Here is a 23089-nt window from a genome sequence, read left to right as displayed (position 1 = left end):
TTGAACCGACATACTTTGACTGACGAGGCTATTCCTAGATGCTAACGTGATATCGGTCTCCGCCATTTCCACTTGTATATTTATCCAAAGCTGCATTCACCAAGTCTGCATCTAGACCCTTGATGACATTGTACTTGATGGGTTTGACCTTGCCAGACTCTAGCCATCGAGGGAACGTCTTCCAAAACAAGTGACCAAATTCAGGATACACGTGAGGGAAGCCGAGAATTTGTTTCTCCTCAACACCGGCTTTCTTCTGCGCATGCAAGCTATCACTGCTCCGTCCAGGAGTCAGAGTGATCAGGAGTCCTGGTTTGGTGTTCGATAACAGTGACATTGCAAGACCTCGATCAGGGTTGTTGACTGTGTCGAGTACATGCACGAGGTCATCACCGGTAAGCAGACGAACCTGACTCTCGATGTCCGGATCGTGACGATTAATCACATGTGTCGCTCCATAGCTTCTGAGGAGAGTCTCGTTTGATTGCGATGCGATGGCAATAATCTTGCCGACTCCAGCAATGTGGGCGAGCTGAATCGCCAGCTTCCCTGTGTTTGAGCCCCCGCCGACAACAACGATCTTCTGAGACTGATAATCGAAGCCTTCAGAGTCAGGTGTACCTGGGAACGGGAAGTTGAATCCAGCTGGGGTAAAGATTGCATTGGCAGAGGTCATCGCATTGATGGGATACAAAGCTGCGTCAGCTGCAGACAGGTTTGGTGGTACGATTGCTGCATATTCGCCATTGATCGTGGTAACTTCTTGGAGCCCGCCCGCTTTTGGATCTTTGAAATTGCATTGAGCAAAAACAGTCGAACCAAGAGGGAAATCGTTGGAGACCTCCGGCCCTGCTTTAAGAACCGTGCCGACTAGATCGCCTCCTATCACGGCTGGAAGACGGTTACCGATGCCAAAGTAGCCAGCGTCCCGAAGTTTGGCATCCAGTGGTGCGACTATGGTATGTTAGCAGGTTATCCCCTTTCAACAACAAATCGAAATCACGCGAAGTTCGCTTCACTTACGGCCAACAGCAGCGACTTTGATCAGGAGATCTTTGCCATTAGCATTGTCGGGTTTGGGCAACACGATTTTGGTCAGCGGTTGCCCAATCTTTGTAAGTGCCAATGCCGTCTGCGTCGTCATTTTGGCCAATAGTTCTGATGTCTTGAGGTACAGCTGGTTTCGTAGAACTGCGCGGGAGTGAAAGTTGATCGACCAGCAATGGCCGGCCTCGCATCTTATACCTGCTCATGTTGTCTCATGCCGGTTGCGCTCGCTTTCGGAGATAGCTCCTCCTCGAAGACCGACACCGAACAGCATATTTGTAACAGCCGAGCCACAGTCACGGGTGTCTCGAAGATGGACAGGTTGGTGGAGAGAGTACGCACTGCATTTGGAGGAAGCATGGTGGTCGGTAAATGGCGCTAGCCGTTTTCAGAACAACCGCGCAAAGCTAATCCCAATTCGTCGAGGGTGAAGTGTTCCACAGCGCGGCACATTGTGAAATGTTGCTCATCAACACAGCACGGGAAGTTTGTTCCGTCAGGGTTGTTTTGAATGAGCGTTGCTGATGCTTAGCTGTTCAGGACTGGCCGTCTCTGGCTTTAAAATTACCACAATGTAATTCTGGCAGGGCTCATTCGGCAACCATCGCTAGTCCTACGGAGGAAGCAAGACAGGTCCATAGAAAGCCTGCGGCACCATGCTTTTATCTGTCAGCGATAATTGGAAACTCTCTTTTTCACACATACCCTAAAGACTCCGTCATGTCGCTGGCTGAATTTTAGGGCGAAGGAGCATACCCGCCCAGAGGAGGACATAGCCGTGGACGATTGAGTCGGCGGGAAACGTAACAGATGTCTCCAAACTGGTCAATTCGAGTTCATGAACCTTGGGGAGACAACTTACAGTGGAAAAGACACTGGCCTGACCGATAGCCATGTGCTCACCGATCCATGCAAGACACTCCCGCATCTGAGTTCGCAATTGCGCTGGCACAATTGACAAGTTTGATGCGACGCAAAGAGGATGCATCAACAACATGCCCCCAATAGTTTTGCCTACCGCAATCCCGCCAATGCTATGGTTTGAAACCTGGCGAAGACCTTCGGAGGCGTATGTGAGGTGGAATGGAATTGAAGCCATGATATCTCTGGCGAGTCCTGCAGCTTCTGCTTGCTTGCGGCCATGTGCATCCTTCTCTTGAAGCCTCTCTAAACATTGAATTATCACATTTAGCAGTAATAGCCGGTTCTTGCGGTATGTGTTCCATGTCGCAGCCACGTACACTGCCAAGTTATCGTTAGCCGGGTTTGATATGAAGGGGGAACCCATCCATACAATCAAAGTATGTGTCCGCTGTAGGCGGCCACCATGATGGCAGTTGGCTCTGCATTTGGGGTTGAACTGTCGATGCTCTCGCAGCTTCGTATGGTCGACTTGCTGGCCAGCGAGCCAAGTCTCGGTCCCACAAATAAGCTTCCTCAAGGAGCTCATTGACGTCCTCGGAAAGAGCATGTTGACTGAGCATTAGAGTCTCTGCTTTTGATAAAAGTCGGTATAGCTTTGAATGATCAAATTCGGGGCCACTCAAATGGCCCCCTTGAAGAGCGTCGGGAAGCTGTGCTTCATCATCGCACTTAATTAAATGGGTATTACATTTGGATGTCTTTGACGATGGGGCAACACCGAGTTCGAGAGTTTGATTAAGGCCTTTTCTCCAAAGCGAGTGTGCTAATTGAAATAGACCTCTGCCTCTGACGAGCTCAAGCGGGGAGTTAGTCGTACATAGGATTGCCGCCACACCCTTAGAGTGAGCATCGTGATCGCTGGGTTTCGTAAATCCAGCTGTAACCAGCTGACGAGCCTTGTTACCTCATAATCACAAAGTGTCTGGGACTTTCACCAACCTCGTAAAGCCCAAGGAGCACCGCAGTGACCAAAGACTCGATGACATCTTGACTTGATAGCTTAAGCAGAGATCGGGAGAAAGAATGTAGCAGTTTAATATAGAGTGATCTCGCTTGAACGAGTAAAGCCGGCATCTTCAGTCTGCTTCCGAGACACGCGAAGGCCATGATCCTGCATGCTTGTTGAATGTGGGCATCAGAATCTGCACACCGAAAGAGATCCTCGAGGCCGTCAAGATAGCCGCGAGAGATAGTAGGGTCTCGAGAAACATCTGTGAAATGCTGGAAGAAAGCGCTCAAGGCACATGCCTCGGTGTTTATGTCGGGCCAGGCTTGAGGAAAGCAGTTTGGAACTTCGACTAGGTCAAGAGCTTTAGACTTTTTGCTGAGATATGGCGGATGGCTGACAGAAGATTGTCGAAAGGTACCATTCTGCCGTGGACGGTACCCCGAGCAGGGAAAGCCTGCCTTGAGACATCTATTGCACGACTGGGACATATCACTCAGTTATGGTAGTTGCTGGTCGAGTCAAGACTCACCGGACGCGCTTCGTCACACTAGTCCTCAGTGTGAACAAAATCATCGATATCTTCAAGGGTTGCTTACCTTCTTGCGTCTTCTTCTGCATGTGTCGCAGCCTCGTGACGCCCCATGGTTGACCATTTCTACTGTCGGAGACGGCAAGTCAGGGTTGAGCAAGATGTCTGATTAGTCAGTGGCGTACAGTACTCTAATGGCTATAATAAAATGCCACAGCGAGAAAAGCCATAATTACAACACCTCTCAGAATGAATCTATGCACCGATGAGTAGTTTGCTTGTCCGACAGCCTGATACAGTATGGGCCTTTCCATTGAGTGTTAAAAAATGTCCGTCAGACAAGGCGGCTTCGGTTCCGAGAGTATGTGCCAGGTAGATTATCCCGTCAGACAGAAACGCATTCCGCATTTCGCGGGTGCTGCGACTCAGCCTGCGCTCTGCAAACTAACTCTAAGGCGAATTTTCTACAACTCCCTAACCTACTGCGGCCGACTTTGATCTTATACGGCATTCCCTCCCTCTTCACTGCTCAAGATGACGACCGGTGAGTCTTCCCAAGTGTCCGCGGAACTTCGAGACTGATCTCCCTGCAGCTCATCGCCCGACGTTTGATCCTGCCAGAGGAAAAGAAGCTCAACGCGGCCCGGCATATCACCAGAGACTTCTTCCAGCGCACACGCTCCTGAAAGTCCGGTAGGTAACAACAACCCTGTCATAGCCGTCACCTTCTAAAAGTTGGCAGGCAACCAGGTCAAGGTGGAGCAGCCGATCCGGAACAGCGAGATCTACGAGCCGAATTACTAGCTGCAGAGGCAGCGCATTTTGCAAAGAAAGGAAAGAGCACAGAACCTTCCAGTGATGCTCCGAACCCTTTGAAACGCGAGCTTGAAGATTCGCCAGACGATGGTGGGAAGGACGGGGATGTCGACGAAGACCCGGAGGCAAAACGAAGACGAATTCTTGAAGAATCCCGAGACATCGACGCAGATTCGGATGGTGGTGACAGCGATAGCAGCAGTGAAGACGAGAGCGACGAAGAAGATGAGACGGCAGAGTTGATGCGCGAGCTGGAAAAGATTAAACGAGAGCGGGCAGAGCAGAAAGCCCGAGAAGAAGCTGAACAAGCCAAACAAGCGCAAGAGGAGCGTGAAGAGAGCATTGCGCTCGGAAATCCTCTACTGAATCCAAAGGCGTTCAATGTCAAACGAAGATGGGACGACGATGTGGTGTTCAAGAACCAAGCTCGAGGTACGGAACAAAAGGGCAACAAGGAATTCGTCAACGTGAGTGCATTTCATGTCTCTTGCCTGCGTCTTTGCTCACCGTGTACAGGATTTATTGCGATCAGATTTTCACAAGAAGTTCATGGTAAGTCTGTTGATATGCAGCTGTAACCAGGTACTAAGCCAGACTGTAGTCAAAGTACGTTCGATAAGCGAAGCTGGTCAAACCGACCTTTTCAACCGACAGAGGAAGCCATCCATGGTGGTCCAACGCTGTGCTGGGAAGACTCTCCAATATGATCGTGAAGGGGATGGGAGGCTGCAATCCGTCTCCCCAATTCCCGACGCTGGGTAGGGAACCCTCCTACTTTCAAGAGTCTATGATTATGTGGCGCTCGAACGGAGGTTCTACTAGTGTTCAGCTCACCGCCTCGATCAAGCTTTTCAATCAGGGGCATCTCCCGATCAGCCGAAGCCCGCGATTTGTACATCCACGTGAACAGACATCAGAATCGCAGGAGAGCCACCGAGGCCGATACGACGTCAGTCTAGTCTCGACTGGCGATTGCGTTTGAGATCGAGCAGAAACTTGGACACGCTGCCCGTGAGATCTGCACGGCGGTCGGGTTCCAACCGCGCACCACACGGGTCCATGCAGCAAGGCAAGCAGCGGCCATTGCACACAGCCGAAAGGATATCCAACATTTTTGGGTCTGGTGACATAGAAATGCACGTCATACACGAGCACACAAACAGCCGGCAAATGCTCACCACCTAAGGTTATCGTACTCGTAGAGGGAAAGGAGCCATGAGAACGAGGAGTGTTTGGGACATGCGAGTACGTACCGATGCGGGGGCGGGAAGTGAAATGCAATTCCGGCCACCTTCACGTCAAAAGCCTGTTGTTCGTCGTTCAGCCGGGCGTTGAACAAACTCTACGCTCCATAGTGGCCTGTTAAGTAGAAAACCGGTCTCAGCGCGACACTTTGATGCAGCACCCCATGTCATCGCAGAGCTGGGTTCGACCAATTGCTGGGCCATAACATGACGATATACTCTCCAAGTTTCTGCTACCAGACACGTTCAGCTGTTTGCTACACCTGTGCCTTGTTCCACGACCCCTCGTCTCACCGAGCCATTGGCTGACGCCGCGATGACTTACGTAGACATGGGCTGGTGGGCTGGTCGAGGCTTTTTTCCCTTTGTCCATTTGCTTTTTGAGACTGACGTGACCGTATTGAGGAGCGAAAGAGCGTGAGAAGTGAGAGAGGGTGGTGCAGGGATGAAAAGGGAGAGAGTGACACCATGTGTGAGGTAGGCATACATAAATGCGTCGAGTGCCCGCTGTTTCTGCCGGAGACCACGCGAGTGTGTGAGCTTTTCGCTATTCTCACCCAAGATCGACAAGAAACCCTCCCAAAGTAAAAGATCTCAGAGAGAGAGAGAGACCAAGGATGTCTTACAACGACGACAATGTATGCTGATGCTGACCACCTTGCCTTGCCTTGCCTCAGCCTACTCTACTCTACCTACTCATACATACCTCCTCAATGCCTGGTATCCAGGAACCCATAAAACCATATCATTCTCTGTGGCAGAAATGTTTTCCAATCCCATTGTCGTGTATCTCCGGTTATGTTATTAACACATCGTTCTGCAGCAACGTGGAGGTGGCGGCTACGGCGGTGACGACAGCTATGTACGTGAGCGAATTTACGGATACCCTATGCCCCGAGCTCTTTCTACTAGGAGAGCAACGGCTGACCGTTTTTCTTTTATTGACAACTTATAGGGATCGAGCGGCCGTCAAGGAGGTGGCTACGGCGGCGACGGCGGCGACGATAGTTACGGCTCCTCTGGCCGAACCGGAGGTGGCTTGGGTTAGTGTTCCAGCTTCTCTCATATCGGCCACAACTACCCTACCACCCCCGGATCCTACTACTTTCTTCTCTCTCCGAACCTCCTCGTCGTTGCCTAGAGTTATCTTTGTCATACACCCAGTCTGCTGACTCTCCTCCCAAAAAAAAAGGCTCCGACGATACATACGGCAGCAGTGGCCAGACCGGCGGCAATACTTCAGGTCGTGATGAATATGGCTTGGGCTCCGGCCGTGGCGGAGACTCGTCCTTTGGAGGTGGTGGCTCAGGAGGAGGCTATGGCGGCAGCGGTGGCGGCGACGACTCGTACGGCTCTTCTGGTCGTACCGGCGGTGGTCTAGGTAAGTTCTACTTGTTGCGTTGCATGTGGTGGTCGTTGACTACTATCTCGCACACGTGTGTACCTGTGTGCGTGCGAGCATTACCGGGATACAAAGACTAATCACCAATTATTATCATCAGGCTCAGACGATACATACGGTAGCTCTGGCGCGACTGGAGGTGCATCATCCGGCAGTGACCAGTACGGTGTAGGTTCTGGTCGTGGCGGCAACGACTCGTACGGTTCTTCTGACACCAGTGGCGGATACGGTGGAGGGAATGATTCGTATGGATCGTCTGGTCGAACTGGCGGTGGTCTAGGTACGTCGTGATGTGACAAGCCCGGATGTCATCCATCGTCTTCTCTCTCACGTTACCTTGTCCTGTGCCTGGCGTCTCAGGCGATGGCTTTGAGTAGACGAACGGTAGACTAACGTGCCACACTCTCTAAAGGTCGAGACGACACATATGGAAGCTCTGGCGCGACCACCGGCGGTCAACAGTCCGGTGGGTATGGCGGTGACTCTGGCTCCGGGTCGTATGGAAATGACGACGACTACAACGACAGCGGAAGGCAGGGTGGTGGCAAGCAGGACAGCACCGCAGGAAAACTCCTGGAGAAGGCCGGCAATCTGTTTGGCAGTGACAAGTTGAGAGAGAGAGGTGCCGAGAAGAGAGGCGACGCAGGAGGATACGGTGGCAACGATAACGACAATAACAACAACGACTACTAATTGAGTAAGGCAGACGACTTCTATTTAGCTAGTCACTCCTCCTCAGGGCACGAAACAGGTGAAACAGGTGACATGAGGTTGAGAGAAATCACAAAGATCCTGATGTCACTGGGATATTGCGTATACCTTCAAATACGAGGTAGGTATACACCTATGATAAGTCACGCAGTCAAGCAGTCAATCAGTCAAATCTGAATAATGTTGAATTTTGTACTGGTCCGCCATTAAGGGACCGACTAATTATCCTGCTATCCGAAATATCTGCCGTCTGCCTTGTGTCCGTCTGCAACTTGCGGCCAAAGACGAAAATCAAGGTCGCAAAGCGGTCGAATTCTCTGTTCTGTCTTTCCAAGAATAATTCGCACCTTTTCCTCTCTGCGCTTGTGTGTAGGTGTCGTAAGTAGCTGGAAGTGGCATTTGTAGATGAAGGTCCCTCGGTTGAAATGTGTAGATATGGTCCTGCCCGTCACTTTTGTTCCCTTCCGCGCTCGCTCCCTGCGCATCCCTCTCGGGCTCGCTTCCACCATCCAGCCGTCGTGTAAATGGTACGGCTCTCACTCAGGCCATCCTCGCCCAGAGCAAATGCATTCTCCTCGGACAACAAACGGCAATTGATTGGACACAGCTTCCAACATCACGGCTTGAAATCCTTGGGAAGGCTAGCCACCGAATCACTCCGGGCACCTCTTCTCTCCCATCCTACCACCCGGATCTCGACGTTGGCCTTCTCGTCCCTGTACCAGCCGCTGGATTCTTCCTCGGCATCACTGTCGTCAGTAGCCTGGGAGGACTGCGCTTGTGGTACCTCGATCCCGTCGATCCATTCGTCCAACCATTCAGCCGGCAGGGGTTTCCATTTCGTGGACTTGATGCTCGGATCGGCGGGCAACAGGTCGGGGAAGAACGTGTCGCACTCGAAATCAGGCTCAGGACTCCGTTGTTTGGAGAGCGCCGTCGGGGAAGAGTCAGACGGCGGTGGCGGTTTAGCGGAGATTTTGCGGACTTGGGTCTGCAGGATGCGTACGTCAAAGTCGCTGTTGTCCCCTTCGCCGTCCGTGTCGGTGTCGGTCTCGGAATCAGCAGCTGGGTTCGCCGACTTTTTCAGAGCGTACCGATCCGTGTAGGCAGAGGACATGGACAGGATTTGGCGGTAGATTTCGGCGCCGCCGATGCAAAAGATTTTGTTGACCGTCAGCGCCGGAGGACCCGAGGTCGATGCCGAGGTCGGGCCTGCAATGACTGATGGATTCGAGAGTAGGGCGAGTATAGATTGTAACGATGGCGAGATCAGGATCGGTGCATGATGAGCAGTGGCTGAGGGGGGAGGCGTGAGGATAGCGCTTCTTGAGTTCTTGCCGCTCGTTTTGGACTTTGAGGGTTTTGCGCTCATCGCGAATTCGTGCATAGACCATTGCTCTCCCTTGTTCCCCGTCGAAGACTTCAGCTCCTCGATGATCCGCGAGCCCAGGTCGCTTGATTTACTACGCGTGATGATCACGTTCAGCCGATCCGACAGTGGGCGGAACTTTAGGGGAATGCTTTCCCAGGTCTTTCGGCCCATGACCACAGCGTTGAACATGCGTGACGGTACTGTCTGCTCGCTTGGAGAAACGTGAGAAGTGACTTTTCTGAAGAATGCCATGTCTGCTTTGATGGGTGGCCAGGGAAGGTCGCCATTGTTGCCGATGCCCATGGGCGGATTGAGACTCGTCGCCACTATCAAATATATGGGTTTCGGGTGCATTCGTATCGGAGTGATGGTCGTCGTTGTCGTCTTGATGATTTGGTTCGAGGCAGACATGTCGTCGGTTTCGTCAAAGGGGTCAACGAATGACACGGTGATACGCCGTTCGGTCGGGGATGGTGGTTCTGACAAGGTTGTCGATGGAGGGGTCGGTATTGTGGTCATCCTCTCGACGCGACCAAGGTCTAGAAGTCACAGTGATCTTTCGTCACCGCGTCGTCGAATCTTACGAAAAGGGCGTTGTTCACGTATTGCTGGTCGTATACTGCTCCCTCAGTTGTCTTGAACACGTATAATACAGGTACAACACTGTGGCGCGTCGAAATGAGTGGTAGGGATTGGTAGAGAAAATTTTGGATCGCACAGTGCCTCAGGCTGGAAGCGTAGTAGTGTGGTGGTCTAGACGTTGTCATAGACTCATGTTGCCCACTGAGGCTGAGAGGGAGAGACGTGTGTTGTCAAAAAGCGAGCGAGGTCTAGACCGGCCGTTGTTGTGAGGGTCGGAGTCAGACCACTTACAAGCGACCACCACCAAACATACTGTACAATAAAATATATAGCTGGCCAGGTAGTGACCAGGATGAGGTTGAGCTTTTAGCTGATGGACAGGTATTGGCAGTGGGTATCAGATCTTCACAGCATTTCGACTAAGCCACGGTGCTTGTTATCCGGAAACCATCCTGAAACCCTTGATCGGTCCTTTCGAGGACATCCGTAAATCACAGTACGAAGAAAGTTGACGGAGATCGAGAATTCGCTTAGTCCTCAACCGAAAGTCGGGAAAGGCGAGTTGCTATTGGGTGCGAGGCGTGTCTTGCTCGCTTGGAATGTCAAAGAGATCCATCCACCAGCATCCGGCTCGACGATCACAAATGCACTGGGCACGTACTACGACTCTACGAGGCACGAGTACTGCAGTACTCGTAGTAGCCAGGTACCAAGAGGAATGGAGTCCAGTACTCGCACTCCGGACAGGGAGCCCTAGATACAATACGTCTCCATTCTCCATTCTCCATTCTCCAGCTGTTTATGTCCTAGCACCTCCGGAAGTCTGTAGGTACCGATGGCCATACACAACGAGGCCTATCTTAGTGAGCCTCGAGTAAGAGTTTATCGCGCGTCCTTCTTTCTACAGGTCTTGACATGAGCACCGCGCGGTCGTCAGTACCCCGGTGGTCGCTCGTCATGCTGCGACTGTCTTCTTAGTCGTGTCTACCTCGATAGCAGTCTCATATCTTTCCAGGAATCGTTTGAATCCATCCTCAACCACTTTGATGTCTTCATCCATCTTTTTCCGCATTGCTTCATCTTCTTCGTTATGATGATCCTGTTCCAGTGTGTCCAACCCACCAAACAACCATATCTCCTTCAACGTGCGGGTCAACATCATGATCTCTTCCGCTGCTCGGATGACTGCGGTAGATTCGACGTCGAGCTGGAACTGCTGGACTGACGTGTCTGTCAACGACGGAGGAGGTGGTACATCGCTGCCCCCGGCAGGAAACATCGACTGTGGGCCCGTCTCATCCAGGGCCACTGCAAAGATGTTTTCCAATCTCTTGATCAAGGTGGTGGAGAGAGCCGTAATTCTTGCTGAGAACCGTCAGGACGTAGTCTCACAGAGAACCAAGCGCATCGTTCACTGTCTTGTCGTAGAGTGAGCGTGCTAAGACACACCTTGTAAGAACTTTGCCGATGGCACCGCCTCTGAGCTTGTGTCTCGCTTCACGGTAGAATCCATTCCTCGCGGGGCAACCTCGTTTCCATCGGTCTAGGAGTGTTGTAGCTTCCGATGTCAATACTCAATGTCTCATGAGCTGGAACAGCCTCGGAAACGCTGCGACGAGGTTGGGTGCCGCGCCTGCAATTCGGAAAGAATCACGGTGTTTCAGTGCATGGACGTAGAACCCCTTCAAACATGGCATCCGGCCTCAGAGTGCAACAGCGACAATAGCCAAACGTATGCTAGATCTCTCAAGACAGCACGACACTCATTGCTCGCAGTACAAAGAATTGCGCAGGAAGCCGGTACAACGAAAAGATCCATCCGAGTCATGCAGACCAATCAATCGTGGTAACCTGACTCGACGTCTTCTTCCCTGACAACCACGACTGTCGACCTGTGTGAAGCCCCAACACAATAACCCCTTCAGAGACAGCAATATCCATGCAGGTCCTTGTCTTCCGATGCTCAATAGAAAGGCTTTTCACATTAATCATGTTTCAAATTGTTCACGCAGATCCTCCGAGGACAGGACTACGCTTCCAAGAACTCCGTAGGCGCTTACGCATCTGACGGTGTTTTTAATCACATCATCAGGCGAGGTTACAAGGTTTTGTAAGAACTGCTCCGGCGGTTTTTTAAGACACTGGCCATCAGAGTCAAACTCTCGAATGGTGTAGTATATTTCGTTCATTCCGCTCACGAGTTCGATACCCGACATCAGATCAACAAGTCGACAACAACAGCGCGATGATCACTCATCCAGACATGATCATCAAAGCGGTTGGGAAGAACCCCGTAGGCTTGAACCATATTGCTCACCTTCTCCAAATCGGCCACCTCCTCGTCTGCCCTTTTTGAAATTCCGAGATGAATGAAGTCAATTCGGTGCTTTCCGCCGGCTCCTGGATCACCTTGGAAGTCTGTGAACGTCCGTTCGTTGCCATATGCATAGATTTTGCCGTCGCTATTGTCATCAGGAATCAGCTTTCGTGTATCTACGAAGCCCGATCCTGGAGCATTGAGGATATGGTATGCGTCGCCACTCGGTCGACTGTTGAGATCGCCTGCGAGAAAGGTGAAATCCGGACTGTACTGAGCTTGCCATCGGCCTGTGTGTCTCAATATTAGTTTTGCAGATTCACGGCGCGAGAGCTCTCCTTGGTCATCGAGATGTGTGTTCATGGCAAGGATTGTCTTGTTGGCCAAAGAAGCGGTCGATGCAGAGGGTTCTCGGAATTTGAGAATAGCACAGGTCAGGATCCGAACGCTTGATGCATCCCAACCCCTTCTGCCAACTTCGCCAGTCTCGTTAAGCCATACGGTTTCGGAGTGGATGCACTGCCACGCACTCTGCCTAAAGATGATGGGGCTATATTCGCCTTTGGTTGCGCCGTCATCGCGGCCCACGCCGACGGAGGCCCAATCAGCGGGATATGAGGAGTTGAAACTCTGATGCATCAGGTCTTGAAGTTGAACATGCAGGACTTCTTGCATGCAAACTATCGTCGATGACGGGGAGAAGTGTTGGCGGGTGTGGTATTTGAAGTGGCTTGATAGATGGGGAAAGCGCTCTGGCCATCTTCGTTCGTGTGTAACTGGGTTATCGTTTGCATAACGGATGTTGTGGGTGAGAATACGGAGGGGAAGAACTGTGCCTTGATGTCTGTTCGGCTCTGCGGTGGTTCCGGACGTTGATGCGTCACCCATGCTGAGATAATGTACCACGAGGACGACTGCTGGAGAGAGACTAGTAATGAAGAAGACTTGTTCGAGAGAGACCAGGACGAGTCCGTGGAGCAGAATCAGCAATATACAACACACCCGGGGCCGCTTCGTGTATCCCTGGAATATAATAAATATCCGAGCCGGACACGCACATAAATCGTGTTTGCTACACACTTTTGTGCCAGGACATCCAAACAGCCCACAAACGAAGGAAGGACGGATTTGAATTATTGTAGAATCTCTACTGGACTCTAGCACTCATCCCGAGAGAACAATACTCCGTGAAGCCTCCTAGACCTACAAAACCGGGTGTTTGACCGAGCACGATCTGTGGATGTCAAATGACATGAATATGCGTGGCCAGATTTAGAAGATTCAGTGCCTCATCAGGAACCGAGTGGCGAGCCCATCACCACGCTGAAACAACTGAGGCTTCTGGAACTGCAGCCGGTCAGATCGATCTGACTGCAGACATTCCGTCAGATGCCTCGTATTGTTGTCATCCATTACGCTTAAAGCACAGGGGTTTCCGAGGCCAGGATCAGAGCAGACGGAAGCGCGGGCTGGATCAAGATTTCCCGAGCTAAACCCAATTTGGCCTCATTTATCCCGAGCGCGAAACTTGCGGCGCAGTTTGCGGATTGACGAGAAGTGCTCACATCCCAGACACGTTTCTGCCCATCGTACCTTTAGATCGCGTACAAGCCTGGTATGTATTCATCTGTTGTGATGTTTTCCATGATGTTTTTGAGTGTTCTGTGATGCCTGTCCGCGACGGTGATGGATTCTCACTGCCACTCCCAATCCCCAGCCTCCTTTCCAGCAGTTGCATCCCGACTTTGCTCGCAATGACTAACTTTCATCATCAGCAACGCGTCAACGCGCCCATTCACATTCCCACAGCATCTCCACGACGTCACGAGTGATATGTCGTCGCCATGAGCAATTCTCCCGACGGTGCGACTGCGGTGGCCGCGCCTGTAGAGAATTCATCCAATGCGTCCTCCAACAATGCCGACACCATAGCCCAGGGGAAGGAAAAGGCCAAGGAGGTATTAGCTGCTTCGGGCATTGAGGTCACAAAGGATGTTAGTCCTACAGAGCGCAATGGCCGTCGTGATAGTCCCAGCCCGGACCGCATACTTAAGCGCAAACGCGACACTCCCATCGAGCGAATACAAGCCGATGAATATGTTCAGCGTGAATACCATTACAAAGCCCTCCTAGCAGAGCAGCACACTCACGGGCTGCTGGCGCAAGAGAAGAAACAAGAGCTGGCGCTGTACCAAAGCTTGCGCCCCCAACGTGAGCATGATCCAGGTTCTATCTTCGGGCACGGCTATGCAGGCTTTGGGAACCCGAGAACCGACGACAAAACCCTGCGCGATCCCATCGTATACCCTCGTCAGCGGAGGCCTGGCAAGAAAAAGACATTGCTCTCACGGATATCTCGAAAAGACCAGCTCAATCAGGCCGAGCAAAGTGAAGAGCTCGTCCCCGTCCGGCTCGATATCGACTGGGGCAAAATAAAACTGCGCGACACGTTTACATGGAACCTCAATGATCGGACAACATCGATTGACTATTTCGCGGAGAAGCTAGTCGAAGACTTTGGCCTAGATATTCAACAATGCCGCCCGCTAATTCAATCTGTAGCGCATAGCATCCGGGAACAGATCACCGATTACTGTCCTCAAATCTTTGGGGATGACGAGCCTTCGGAGCCGTCACTGCCCTACTCGGCTTACAAGAACGACGAAATGCGCATCCTGGTCAAGCTCAATATAACAATCGGCCAGAATACTCTGATTGACCAATTTGAGTGGGAGATTAACAATCCTTACAATTCACCAGAGGAGTTTGCGAGGCAGATGACGAATGATCTGGCATTGGCAGGAGAGTTCACGACTGCCATTGCTCATTCGATTCGCGAACAAAGTCAACTGTTCTCAAAGTCCCTACACATTACTGGATATCCATTTGACGGCAGGCCAGTTGAAGATCCCGACTTGAGAGAGAATTTTCTCCCGTCTCCTATTCCCGTCACGTTTCGTCCGTATCAATCTGCCAAAGATTATTCACCATATCTCTATGAGCTCAACGAGACCGACCTGGAACGGACAGAACTCTCTATATCCCGGGAGCAGCGAAGACAGAAGCGGTCGACGAACCGTCGCGGTGGGCCTGCTCTACCAGATCTCAAAGATCGACAACGCACGATAAGGTCGCTTGTCGTTTCTTCTGTTATTCCAGGAGGCGCATTAAGCATGGAAGAAAGCAGGATCTTTAGGGTGCCCAAAGCAACTCGCCGGTCTGCCCGAGGAGCCGGCCAGCGCGACGGTTTTGAAGATTCAGACGATTCTGATAGTGAAGATTCCGGACCGGATTCTCCTGCCATTCCTACACATCTGCTGCAGCAGGGTACTCGCATACGGAGTGCGCGCAATGCTGCGCTCTCGGCAACTGCTGGCATTCGCTCCAATCTCTCTGGTTTAACATCCATGCGCTCGGCAACGCCAGATTCAGTTGCACCTTCGCATCATGAAAGCAGAGCCTCGGCCCGAAAGCGAGAATACAAAGAAGAAAGCGACGACGAAGAATCCGTTGCAGACAAGCTCGTCGTCATTTTGAAGGTTGGAAGAGCCAAACTACGAGAGTGGACACGCTCACAACGATTGAGAGACCGTGCAGGCGCCTCCACCGCGTCTAATCAAGGTAGTCCTGGAGTCGGGACACATTCGAGATCTGTGTCGGCGGCGCCTTTGAACCTTGCTGCCATGCCCCCTCCACCTTCACCTGCTCCAGCTCCTGGGGAGATCCCGGGCGCTGTGGATGCTACCTGGCATCCTCCCAGCCCAGAACACCCAGCAGTAAGTATACACACATCCATCCCACTGCAACTGTGCTGACTTTGAGGTAGCCGGCGCCGCCTACCTGGCTCCTCCAGGACCTGGAACGGCTTAAGCTGACCCGCCCTGATGATGTCTACGAGCCGTGGATGAAGCACGTCGCAGTTGACCCAAAGACACAAAAGCTCGTTACTCCGAATGAGGCGAACAGGTCATTTACACACAAATACGTCCCGCGGATCCGTTGTCCTGACTGCCCTGCTAAGACTTACCTACCCGGTCCGGGATTGACAGCATCAGGGTTCGAGAATCATGTGAATACTCGTTCGCATAGAAGCAACGTGGAGGAGCGGATTGCAAAAGCTAAATAACGCTGTCTTATCACTACTACCTTAGGTATATAAGAACTCTGAATATGTAAAATTTGAGCAGGAGCTCCGAGTCCGTAGAGGATGTACTCCATCTTCCACTTATGCAGTATTGCAAGGAGTATGACATTGTATGTTCAACTGGTAGTCTACGTGTATGTCTGCCAGGTTTCTGAGTCGCGGAGGAATAGACAGTGCGGTGGATCGTAGAACAGCGAAGTAACGGACACAGAGGATGTATGTCATGTTTTCATCCCGGATGCCACCATGATGCTCGGCAGTGTCTCTGCGAAGCACTTGTTGCCTATCCCCAAGGCATGGCCACGAGAGACGAGACGGTCGAGACGACGAGGCTGAACTCTAGTTACATCTCTGCCTCGTAGGTATCTGGGAGGGCTCGACGGTGCCAAGACTCGAGGCTGGACCCCGCAGTGCATCATTGGAGTTTGTTCGCTGCACATTCGGCGGCGGTCGAGGTCACACATGCACCGTAGCATTGAAATCGCACACACAATCGTTCCCTCAACCCACGCCCTCTGCACACCGTCAAGATGGCCGACACTGTCGATGATACTATGCTGAGCCCGGACAACTTGACACGGCTCCGCACCGCGGCTGGCGTGGCCTCAGATGTGCTCAAGGAAGTGTCAGGTAGATGAGCGCTTCCCAGGGGACCCCACGCGAGCCAGCACACACACTGACAATTCTCCCAGGATGGCTCGCCGACGGCGAAAAGATCGTCGACCTGTGTGAGCGTGGAGACGAGCTGGTCGAGAAGAAGCTGAGCACTGGTACGTACGGTGCTTTCCTGCCGAGTCACATTTCCTTTTTTTTTGAATCCGGCGAAACTGACGGGTGTGATATTTTCTTTACAGTCTACAAGGGGAAGAATGTCTTGAAAAGCACAAACACTCCTGTGACGATCAGCCCGAGCAGCCATATCACGCCTTTCACTCCCCTGAAGTCCGACGTCGAAGATGCGGCCCTGACGGTCAAGGCCGGCGAGCTCGTCAAGATCCAGCTGGGTGCACAGATTGACGGCTTCGGCGCCATTGTGGGAGACACCGTTGTCGTGCCGCAAGAGAAGGGAAAGAAGGCAGAGATCACTGGCAGAGAGGCGGACCTGCTGTTGGCTACACACTATGCAAATGAGCTGCTGTTAAGATTGATGATTCCCCCAGGACTCCTGGCCACGGGCTCAGACGAGGAGAAGGCGAAAGCTGCCGCGGAGAAACCACCCACACAGAGCAAAATCATCGCTCTGGTTGAGAAGATTGCCAAATCTTACGAGGTGAACGTGGTTCAGCACACGACGTCCTGGATGTTTGAGCGCAATGACATCGAGGGAAAGAAGAAGATCATCCTGTCGCCCCATGACGGAACCAAAGGCGACGGCACCCCCGAAGTTGGTGAAGTCTGGGGTGTTGAGGTTGGAATGAGCTTGGGCTCCGGCAAAGTCAAGGACTTGGACAAGCGCTCGACTCTGTTAAGACGCACCAACCTGACGTATGGACTCAAGAGGCCTAGTTCCCGACAGACACTGTCCGAAATCGTCAAGAAGTTCGGCACATTCCCGTTCAGTCTTCGTCAGTTAGAGGATGAGAAAGCTGCAAAGGTGGGCGTGATCGAGTCTATCCGGGCCGGCGTGCTCAGAGAGTACAAGCCCTCGGCTGAAGCTGACGGATCCCCCGTCTCGAGGCTCTTTACCACCGTCGGTGAGTTTGACAACGACTGCGGACCATGATTGAAGATAAAACTGACCATCTTCGCAGCTATCACCAAGAATGGGCTCACTCGCCTAGCAGCCCCTCCCCCTTTGGACCTGGAGTCGGTCAAATCCGACAAGAAAATCGAGGACGAAGAGATTTTGAAGATCCTGGAGCGGCCAACCAGCAAATCCACGGGCTCAAAGAGCAAGAACAAGAAGAAGAAGAAGAAGCCCGCCAAGAAGGCCGCCGCGGCTGAAGCGGACTCTGATTCGGATGATTCTAGTGACGAGGAATGAGCCATTATCCCACCGCCTGGTCAAAAAGCGCTGTCTTGTCCGGGTCCTTGTTCTCTCACGCTGATGAAAGAATGGTGTTAGCGAGGCCGGCGTCGACGTCGTGGTCTTGGATCGTGGTGATGGAGCGTGTTTCAAGTCAGTAGCCGCTGGAAACATGGCTCCATGTGTGGGCAGGGATTCATGATTTTGCATGACATGGGGTAGAAAAGATACCATATATCCAAGAAAAAAAAAGCATTGAGTTCACCGGCAAAGTCTACATTGGTTAAGAAATGTCTGCCTCGCGGACCCGCGTAAATCACTTGCCACGTCATGGTCTGTGGGCTTGGGCCGGTGCCTGGCCGTGAGGTGCAGGGTGAATGAAGTGAATAGATCGAGGCGGGTGCTATTGCTGCGCAGAATTTCCCAGTGCTAGAGTGAAGCGTGAATCGAGGTGAAGCGTCGACAATAGGTTTTTATTGAGCTGGTGGCCGTGGGTGGCGCCAGTCACTGTCAGCAAAAAAAGCAAAAGGGGAGGGAGATCTCAGCCTTGGGGCCTCCGAATCTCCTCCCACCCCTTGCTAGTTGCTGCAACTTTCGCGCACCTCGCTAGTTGACGTTCGTCTGCCTCCCATCACCATCTTTTCGCCGTCTTCTCCCATCTGCCTTTGAGCGCATCCAGCCCGCGGAGCCTTCTCACGGGCTACTGTAGGTCTCCTCCCTCCTCCTGCAGACGTGTCCCTGAACTAACAGCCCTGCAGTCGGCGCGTGCGGCGCGGAGAAGAAGAAGCATGTCCACAAGATCGCTACGGCACAGATCGAGCCGGTACTCGAGTCCCGCCACGTTTGGTGAGAAGGATGTCACGCCCAAGCACGTCGAGGCTCCTGTGGCACGAAATGGCCAACAGACAAATCTGGACACCTGGATCGAGCCTACTGTGCGGACTGCGGTGCCGAGTTTCGAGGACACCAAAGGCCTGGAACGAGTCGGCGTCCTGGAAAACATGCAGCCTCTGGGCATACCTCCTACCCAGCGCATGCTACAAAAGCTGAAAGTGACCAACTACGTGCGGCCGTCACACAGACCTACTCCTGTGCAGGTCGAGGAGGTTGTGTCCACGTCGGCGGACCCAGAAAAGATGGATGTTGCGTCGCCCCTGGAACCCGAAATCATGTCAGACAATCCGCCGGAACTGCCTCGACAGCCAGATACCGTCTTGTTTTCGAGTCCGCCGCGTGGCCGACCACCTCGGAAAGAGGCTGCAGAGATGTCGCAAGCTCCGACTGCCTCACTGTCGCCGGCAAATTTGTCCTCTGCTCACACCGGCCACGCACAGCCCAAACCTCCGTCGATACAGGAACACTTGCGGCGAGATCGGCTTCAAAATCACCTTGAACGAGCAATTCATGAAGCCCAGGACAAGGACTCTTCGGCTCTGGTTCCCGGATTGCAGAAGTTACGTGACGATGCTCAAGTGATACCTGAATTGTGGAATGTCTTGGAGGCGGTTGTTCAGCAATCACCCAACGCCGCTCAATTTAAAGTCTTCAAACGATACATCAAATCTGGGGTCAGAAAGCACCGGCGATCAAGTCAGATTTCAACCAGTCCTTATCAATCGTCTCCTCTTCGACGCGATGCCGTCTCTTCTCCCCGTTCGTCAAAACATCGCCAACCCGATCTCAGTGGAAAAACTCCTTCACAGCCGTCCAATCCCCGAATCTCCCTCTATTTCAATATGAACCGCGCCGCGGCGTCTGCTGCTCAGCCTGACGCGACGGTCGCAGTGCCCTCACCGGTGTCTCGCAACTTGGACTCGATCGATCCATCCTTGCGGACACAGTCACTTCTACCCACCCCATCTCCCAACAAACGGAAGCGCGCCCGCAGCGTGTCAAGCGATTCATCGCTTTCATCAGCCAAGTCATTTCCTGATGATTACGCTCCTCCTGCGGCCCGTGGGCCTGGTGGCGCTGATGGTCGACGCTCCAGGTCAATGAACCAACGCCAAGCCGCGAGCCGCGCAGCGACGGGCGGCCGACTTCGTTCAACTGCGAGTGCCACATACCACGACCCTGTTGGCGGCCAACCTATTGTCGAAACGACATCTGTGGCCAAGGGCACGTCTAAGAAACCACAGAAAACCCGAGACGACATTGAGTTTGATATTGACGAGCTCAACCTGCGCAAACGGGATTTTCTCCAAGACAGCTTTCATGATTACAATCAAATTCCTCGACCTGAGAGTGACGAACGCGGGCTGGTTCATGGCCACCCTGATGTCCCTGACCCGAGCGAGAGACCTCCGCCGCCTGTAGTTCATCCGAATCGGTTACCAGTTTCCAGCACTGCGTTGTCTTCTCCAGTGACGGTGCCGCCTGATACCATATTGATCAACGGAAACGCAAACGGTCGCAAGAGATACAGACCTTTCAATGATCCCGACACAGATGACATTGACACTGCAACCTCGATATCATCGTCGCCCGGACCGGCTTTTGTCCCCCCACCGCCGCCGGGAGTGGCTAATGCGATCTCTAGAGGTGCCACTCCAAGAGCTGCCAGATTTCCACCGCTTCAAAAGGGCACTCGAAAGTCCGCCCGTGTTATGGTTTCGTGAGTACTTCCTTCTGCAAGATGACCTTTTGCTCTATCCCGCTCCCGTGATGCCGATGTCTGGTTCAGCGTCGGCTGTTCGGATTTATCCTTGTCTGCCGAGGATGGGGACGCCACACCCGATCCTTTCCTTGCAGGCAAAGTCACGGCGCGCATTACAGGTGTCGTTCTCATGCTGGAATATGATACTAACATGGCTTATCTCTAGACCCAACAAACCCAAGAATGGTGGAATCACCGCAGGGGTTTCACGTGCGGGGCCTTCTCGAGACGTTGCGGTCGGCAACGGCGCTGATTCGGGAGCTGAAGTGGTAAGCCAGAAGTCCCATTTTCTATTTTCTTCGGCCTTTGCAGCTGCCACGATTGGCCCGCTGCTCCTTCGATTCATTTTGCTCACTTTCTTTGCCCTTTCGTGTTTCTCTCTTCCTGTTCCACAATGCTGGCCAAGGAATATTCCATCTAAAATCATACCCGTCGTCTCACCTGTGCCGGCCGTCCTCGCGCCAGATGTTTGATGCCCTTTCTCTCGGCCACTGACTTTGATTTTCAGGACAACGACGAATATTGTGCATCGTGTGGTGGCGAGGGAAAACTTCTTTGCTGCGACGGTTGTACAAACTCGTTCCATCATGCTTGTCTCGAGCCGCCTTTGGATGCCGATGACGAGGTCGAAGGCGAATGGTTCTGTCCTCAGTGTGTTGCAAAGCGATCTAGATCAACCACCAAGCCGACGGGACTTCTCGGATCGCTCATTCGCCGAGTTGACGACACCATTCCAAAGGCCTTTGCACTTCCACTTGATGTGCGGGAGTATTTCGAAGGTGTCAAGACGGGCGAAGAGGGCGAATACGAAGAAGTTGCCCTTCCGCGCACCCAGAACAATGCCGTCAAGATGAATAGGGCCGGTTTTATCGAAGAGCCGAACTACAAGGAAACCCGTGACAGCAAAGGGAACCTGATCATGTGTTATCGCTGTGGCCAAACCTCAAATGGACGCGACATTATCCCCTGCGACTTTTGTCCTGCTAAATGGCACCTGGACTGCGTCGACCCGCCTCTTGCTATCCCACCACGGCGTCGCGCTGATTGGAAGCCGAGTTCGTCATGGCGATGCCCGTTGCATATCGAGCATGACCTGGCGGCTCTAGGTCGTCAAGCCGAAGCCGCTCCGGGTGATATGGGCCGTGTGCCACGGCTGCGCAAGCCGAAGAACGCTGTGCCCGTGGATGTTCCGGTGGCTCGTGGATTCAAGAACAATGGCATCATTGAAATTGAGCCCATGAGGGATGAGAGCTTCGACCGGACGAAAGAATTTCACATGGAAGGCAAGATCTACCGTGTTCCCGAAAAGGCGATTCGACTCGACTTTATTGATCGCGTCAAGAAGAGTTGGTATGAAGATCATTCGATCCCACGAATCTTGGACGCTCCGATGAGAATTCACGAAAAGAAATACCGTCCAGAGGGTGCCGTCTTGTATCATCCTCCACATGAGACAGTGGTGACGACCAAAGAACCCGACTTCTGGACCGGCGCGAATGCACTCGCCATCACAGAAACTGCAAGGGCCAATGCGGCTCTTCGAAACCGCTCAATTCAGGAACAGCAGACCGTTTTGACACTTGCCGATATGTCTGGCAAAGGTATCGATGGCTATTCTGGAGACGCATTGGCAGAATTGACGAATCGACTCATTAGCGAAGCTCCCGCTGAGGTGATTGAGTCTGTTGAGCGTAACGAGCTCAATCAACTCCTTCAACTGCAGGAGCTCATCAACAGAAGAATTGCAGTCTTGGGACGTGATTCCTCTGGAACTCCTCCCACAGCCAGTGTTACACCAGAGCCTCCCGCACCTGAATCTCCAACACCACCAAGACAACAAAACGGAACAGATGCTGGGTCTCCTCCTTGCAATGCCACTTCGAAGATGTTGATGGGAACCAAATTGGTCAACGGAGATACACCAAAGGAGTTTCCACATGGACCTACCGATGGCACAGCCAATCGAGAAGAAGATGACGCTGACAACGAAATGGAAATGTCTCCTTGAAGTTTGTTGCTAGAGAGTTGACAGTCGGTCATTGCGGAAGGGGTCCGGGTCGGTCTTGACGACATATGCACACGGGAGGATGAAGGTGACGATGAAGAGGATTAACACTACGGAGGGTAGGCAATAAGCAATAAGCAACATGTCGCAAACCATGGGATTGTGCCACCGCTTTGCCCCTGCCAGAGCAGCTGTCGTTGTTAACTATCTTACCTACCCTACCTTGCTAGCACTTATTTAAGGTGGCTTGGAGAAATCGTCCAAAACAGACCAACGCCGTTGGTTGGTTGGTTGGTCGGTTGTTGCTTTTTCTTTTCTCACTTGAGAGACAGAGCCACGGGAGAGATACACACACACACACACACACACACACACACACACACACACACACACACACACACACACACACACACACACACACACAC

General features: G+C 52.5%; 10 protein-coding genes across 10 annotated transcripts; 5 read left to right on the top strand and 5 right to left on the bottom strand.

Annotated features, from left to right (window-relative positions):
• Positions 1–34: 34 nt before the first annotated feature.
• On the bottom strand, positions 35–1144 carry PV08_10100 (uncharacterized protein; the record flags this gene model as incomplete). The annotated part of the gene is made up of 2 exons (XM_016384415.1): positions 35–954; positions 1024–1144. The coding sequence occupies 2 exons, from the start codon at positions 1142–1144 to the stop codon at positions 35–37; spliced, it is 1041 nt and encodes a 346-aa protein (XP_016231017.1).
• Positions 1145–1765: 621 nt separating this feature from the next.
• Positions 1766–3563, bottom strand: PV08_10099 (uncharacterized protein; the record flags this gene model as incomplete). Its single annotated transcript, XM_016384414.1, has 6 exons — positions 1766–2289; positions 2342–2589; positions 2641–2858; positions 2911–3388; positions 3450–3467; positions 3517–3563. 6 exons carry the CDS (start codon positions 3561–3563, stop codon positions 1766–1768), a joined length of 1533 nt encoding a protein of 510 aa, XP_016231016.1.
• Positions 3564–3983: 420 nt separating this feature from the next.
• Positions 3984–5027, top strand: PV08_10098 (pre-mRNA-splicing factor cwc15; the record flags this gene model as incomplete). Its single annotated transcript, XM_016384413.1, has 5 exons — positions 3984–3993; positions 4043–4142; positions 4192–4732; positions 4782–4817; positions 4848–5027. The coding sequence occupies 5 exons, from the start codon at positions 3984–3986 to the stop codon at positions 5025–5027; spliced, it is 867 nt and encodes a 288-aa protein (XP_016231015.1).
• A 1099-nt stretch (positions 5028–6126) lies between these two features.
• On the top strand, positions 6127–7604 carry PV08_10097 (uncharacterized protein; the record flags this gene model as incomplete). Its single annotated transcript, XM_016384412.1, has 6 exons — positions 6127–6147; positions 6333–6371; positions 6465–6552; positions 6702–6890; positions 7012–7191; positions 7324–7604. The coding sequence occupies 6 exons, from the start codon at positions 6127–6129 to the stop codon at positions 7602–7604; spliced, it is 798 nt and encodes a 265-aa protein (XP_016231014.1).
• A 634-nt stretch (positions 7605–8238) lies between these two features.
• On the bottom strand, positions 8239–9513 carry PV08_10096 (uncharacterized protein; the record flags this gene model as incomplete). The annotated part of the gene is made up of 1 exon (XM_016384411.1): positions 8239–9513. One exon carries the CDS (start codon positions 9511–9513, stop codon positions 8239–8241), a length of 1275 nt encoding a protein of 424 aa, XP_016231013.1.
• Positions 9514–10531: 1018 nt separating this feature from the next.
• Positions 10532–11089, bottom strand: PV08_10095 (uncharacterized protein; the record flags this gene model as incomplete). The annotated part of the gene is made up of 2 exons (XM_016384410.1): positions 10532–10941; positions 11026–11089. The coding sequence occupies 2 exons, from the start codon at positions 11087–11089 to the stop codon at positions 10532–10534; spliced, it is 474 nt and encodes a 157-aa protein (XP_016231012.1).
• Positions 11090–11791: 702 nt separating this feature from the next.
• Positions 11792–12781, bottom strand: PV08_10094 (uncharacterized protein; the record flags this gene model as incomplete). Its single annotated transcript, XM_016384409.1, has 1 exon — positions 11792–12781. The coding sequence occupies one exon, from the start codon at positions 12779–12781 to the stop codon at positions 11792–11794; it is 990 nt and encodes a 329-aa protein (XP_016231011.1).
• Positions 12782–13737: 956 nt separating this feature from the next.
• On the top strand, positions 13738–16019 carry PV08_10093 (uncharacterized protein; the record flags this gene model as incomplete). The annotated part of the gene is made up of 2 exons (XM_016384408.1): positions 13738–15669; positions 15720–16019. 2 exons carry the CDS (start codon positions 13738–13740, stop codon positions 16017–16019), a joined length of 2232 nt encoding a protein of 743 aa, XP_016231010.1.
• A 548-nt stretch (positions 16020–16567) lies between these two features.
• On the top strand, positions 16568–18021 carry PV08_10092 (DNA-binding protein, 42 kDa; the record flags this gene model as incomplete). The annotated part of the gene is made up of 4 exons (XM_016384407.1): positions 16568–16667; positions 16730–16807; positions 16892–17731; positions 17789–18021. 4 exons carry the CDS (start codon positions 16568–16570, stop codon positions 18019–18021), a joined length of 1251 nt encoding a protein of 416 aa, XP_016231009.1.
• A 770-nt stretch (positions 18022–18791) lies between these two features.
• PV08_10091 (uncharacterized protein) lies at positions 18792–22667 on the top strand (the record flags this gene model as incomplete). Its single annotated transcript, XM_016384406.1, has 3 exons — positions 18792–20617; positions 20826–20928; positions 21168–22667. 3 exons carry the CDS (start codon positions 18792–18794, stop codon positions 22665–22667), a joined length of 3429 nt encoding a protein of 1142 aa, XP_016231008.1.
• Between the last annotated feature and the right edge of the window lie 422 nt (positions 22668–23089).

This window comes from Exophiala spinifera (genome assembly GCF_000836115.1).
Source record: "Exophiala spinifera strain CBS 89968 unplaced genomic scaffold supercont1.8, whole genome shotgun sequence".
Taxonomy (NCBI): Eukaryota; Fungi; Ascomycota; class Eurotiomycetes; order Chaetothyriales; family Herpotrichiellaceae; genus Exophiala; species Exophiala spinifera.
This window is presented reverse-complemented; position numbering and strand designations above follow the sequence as displayed.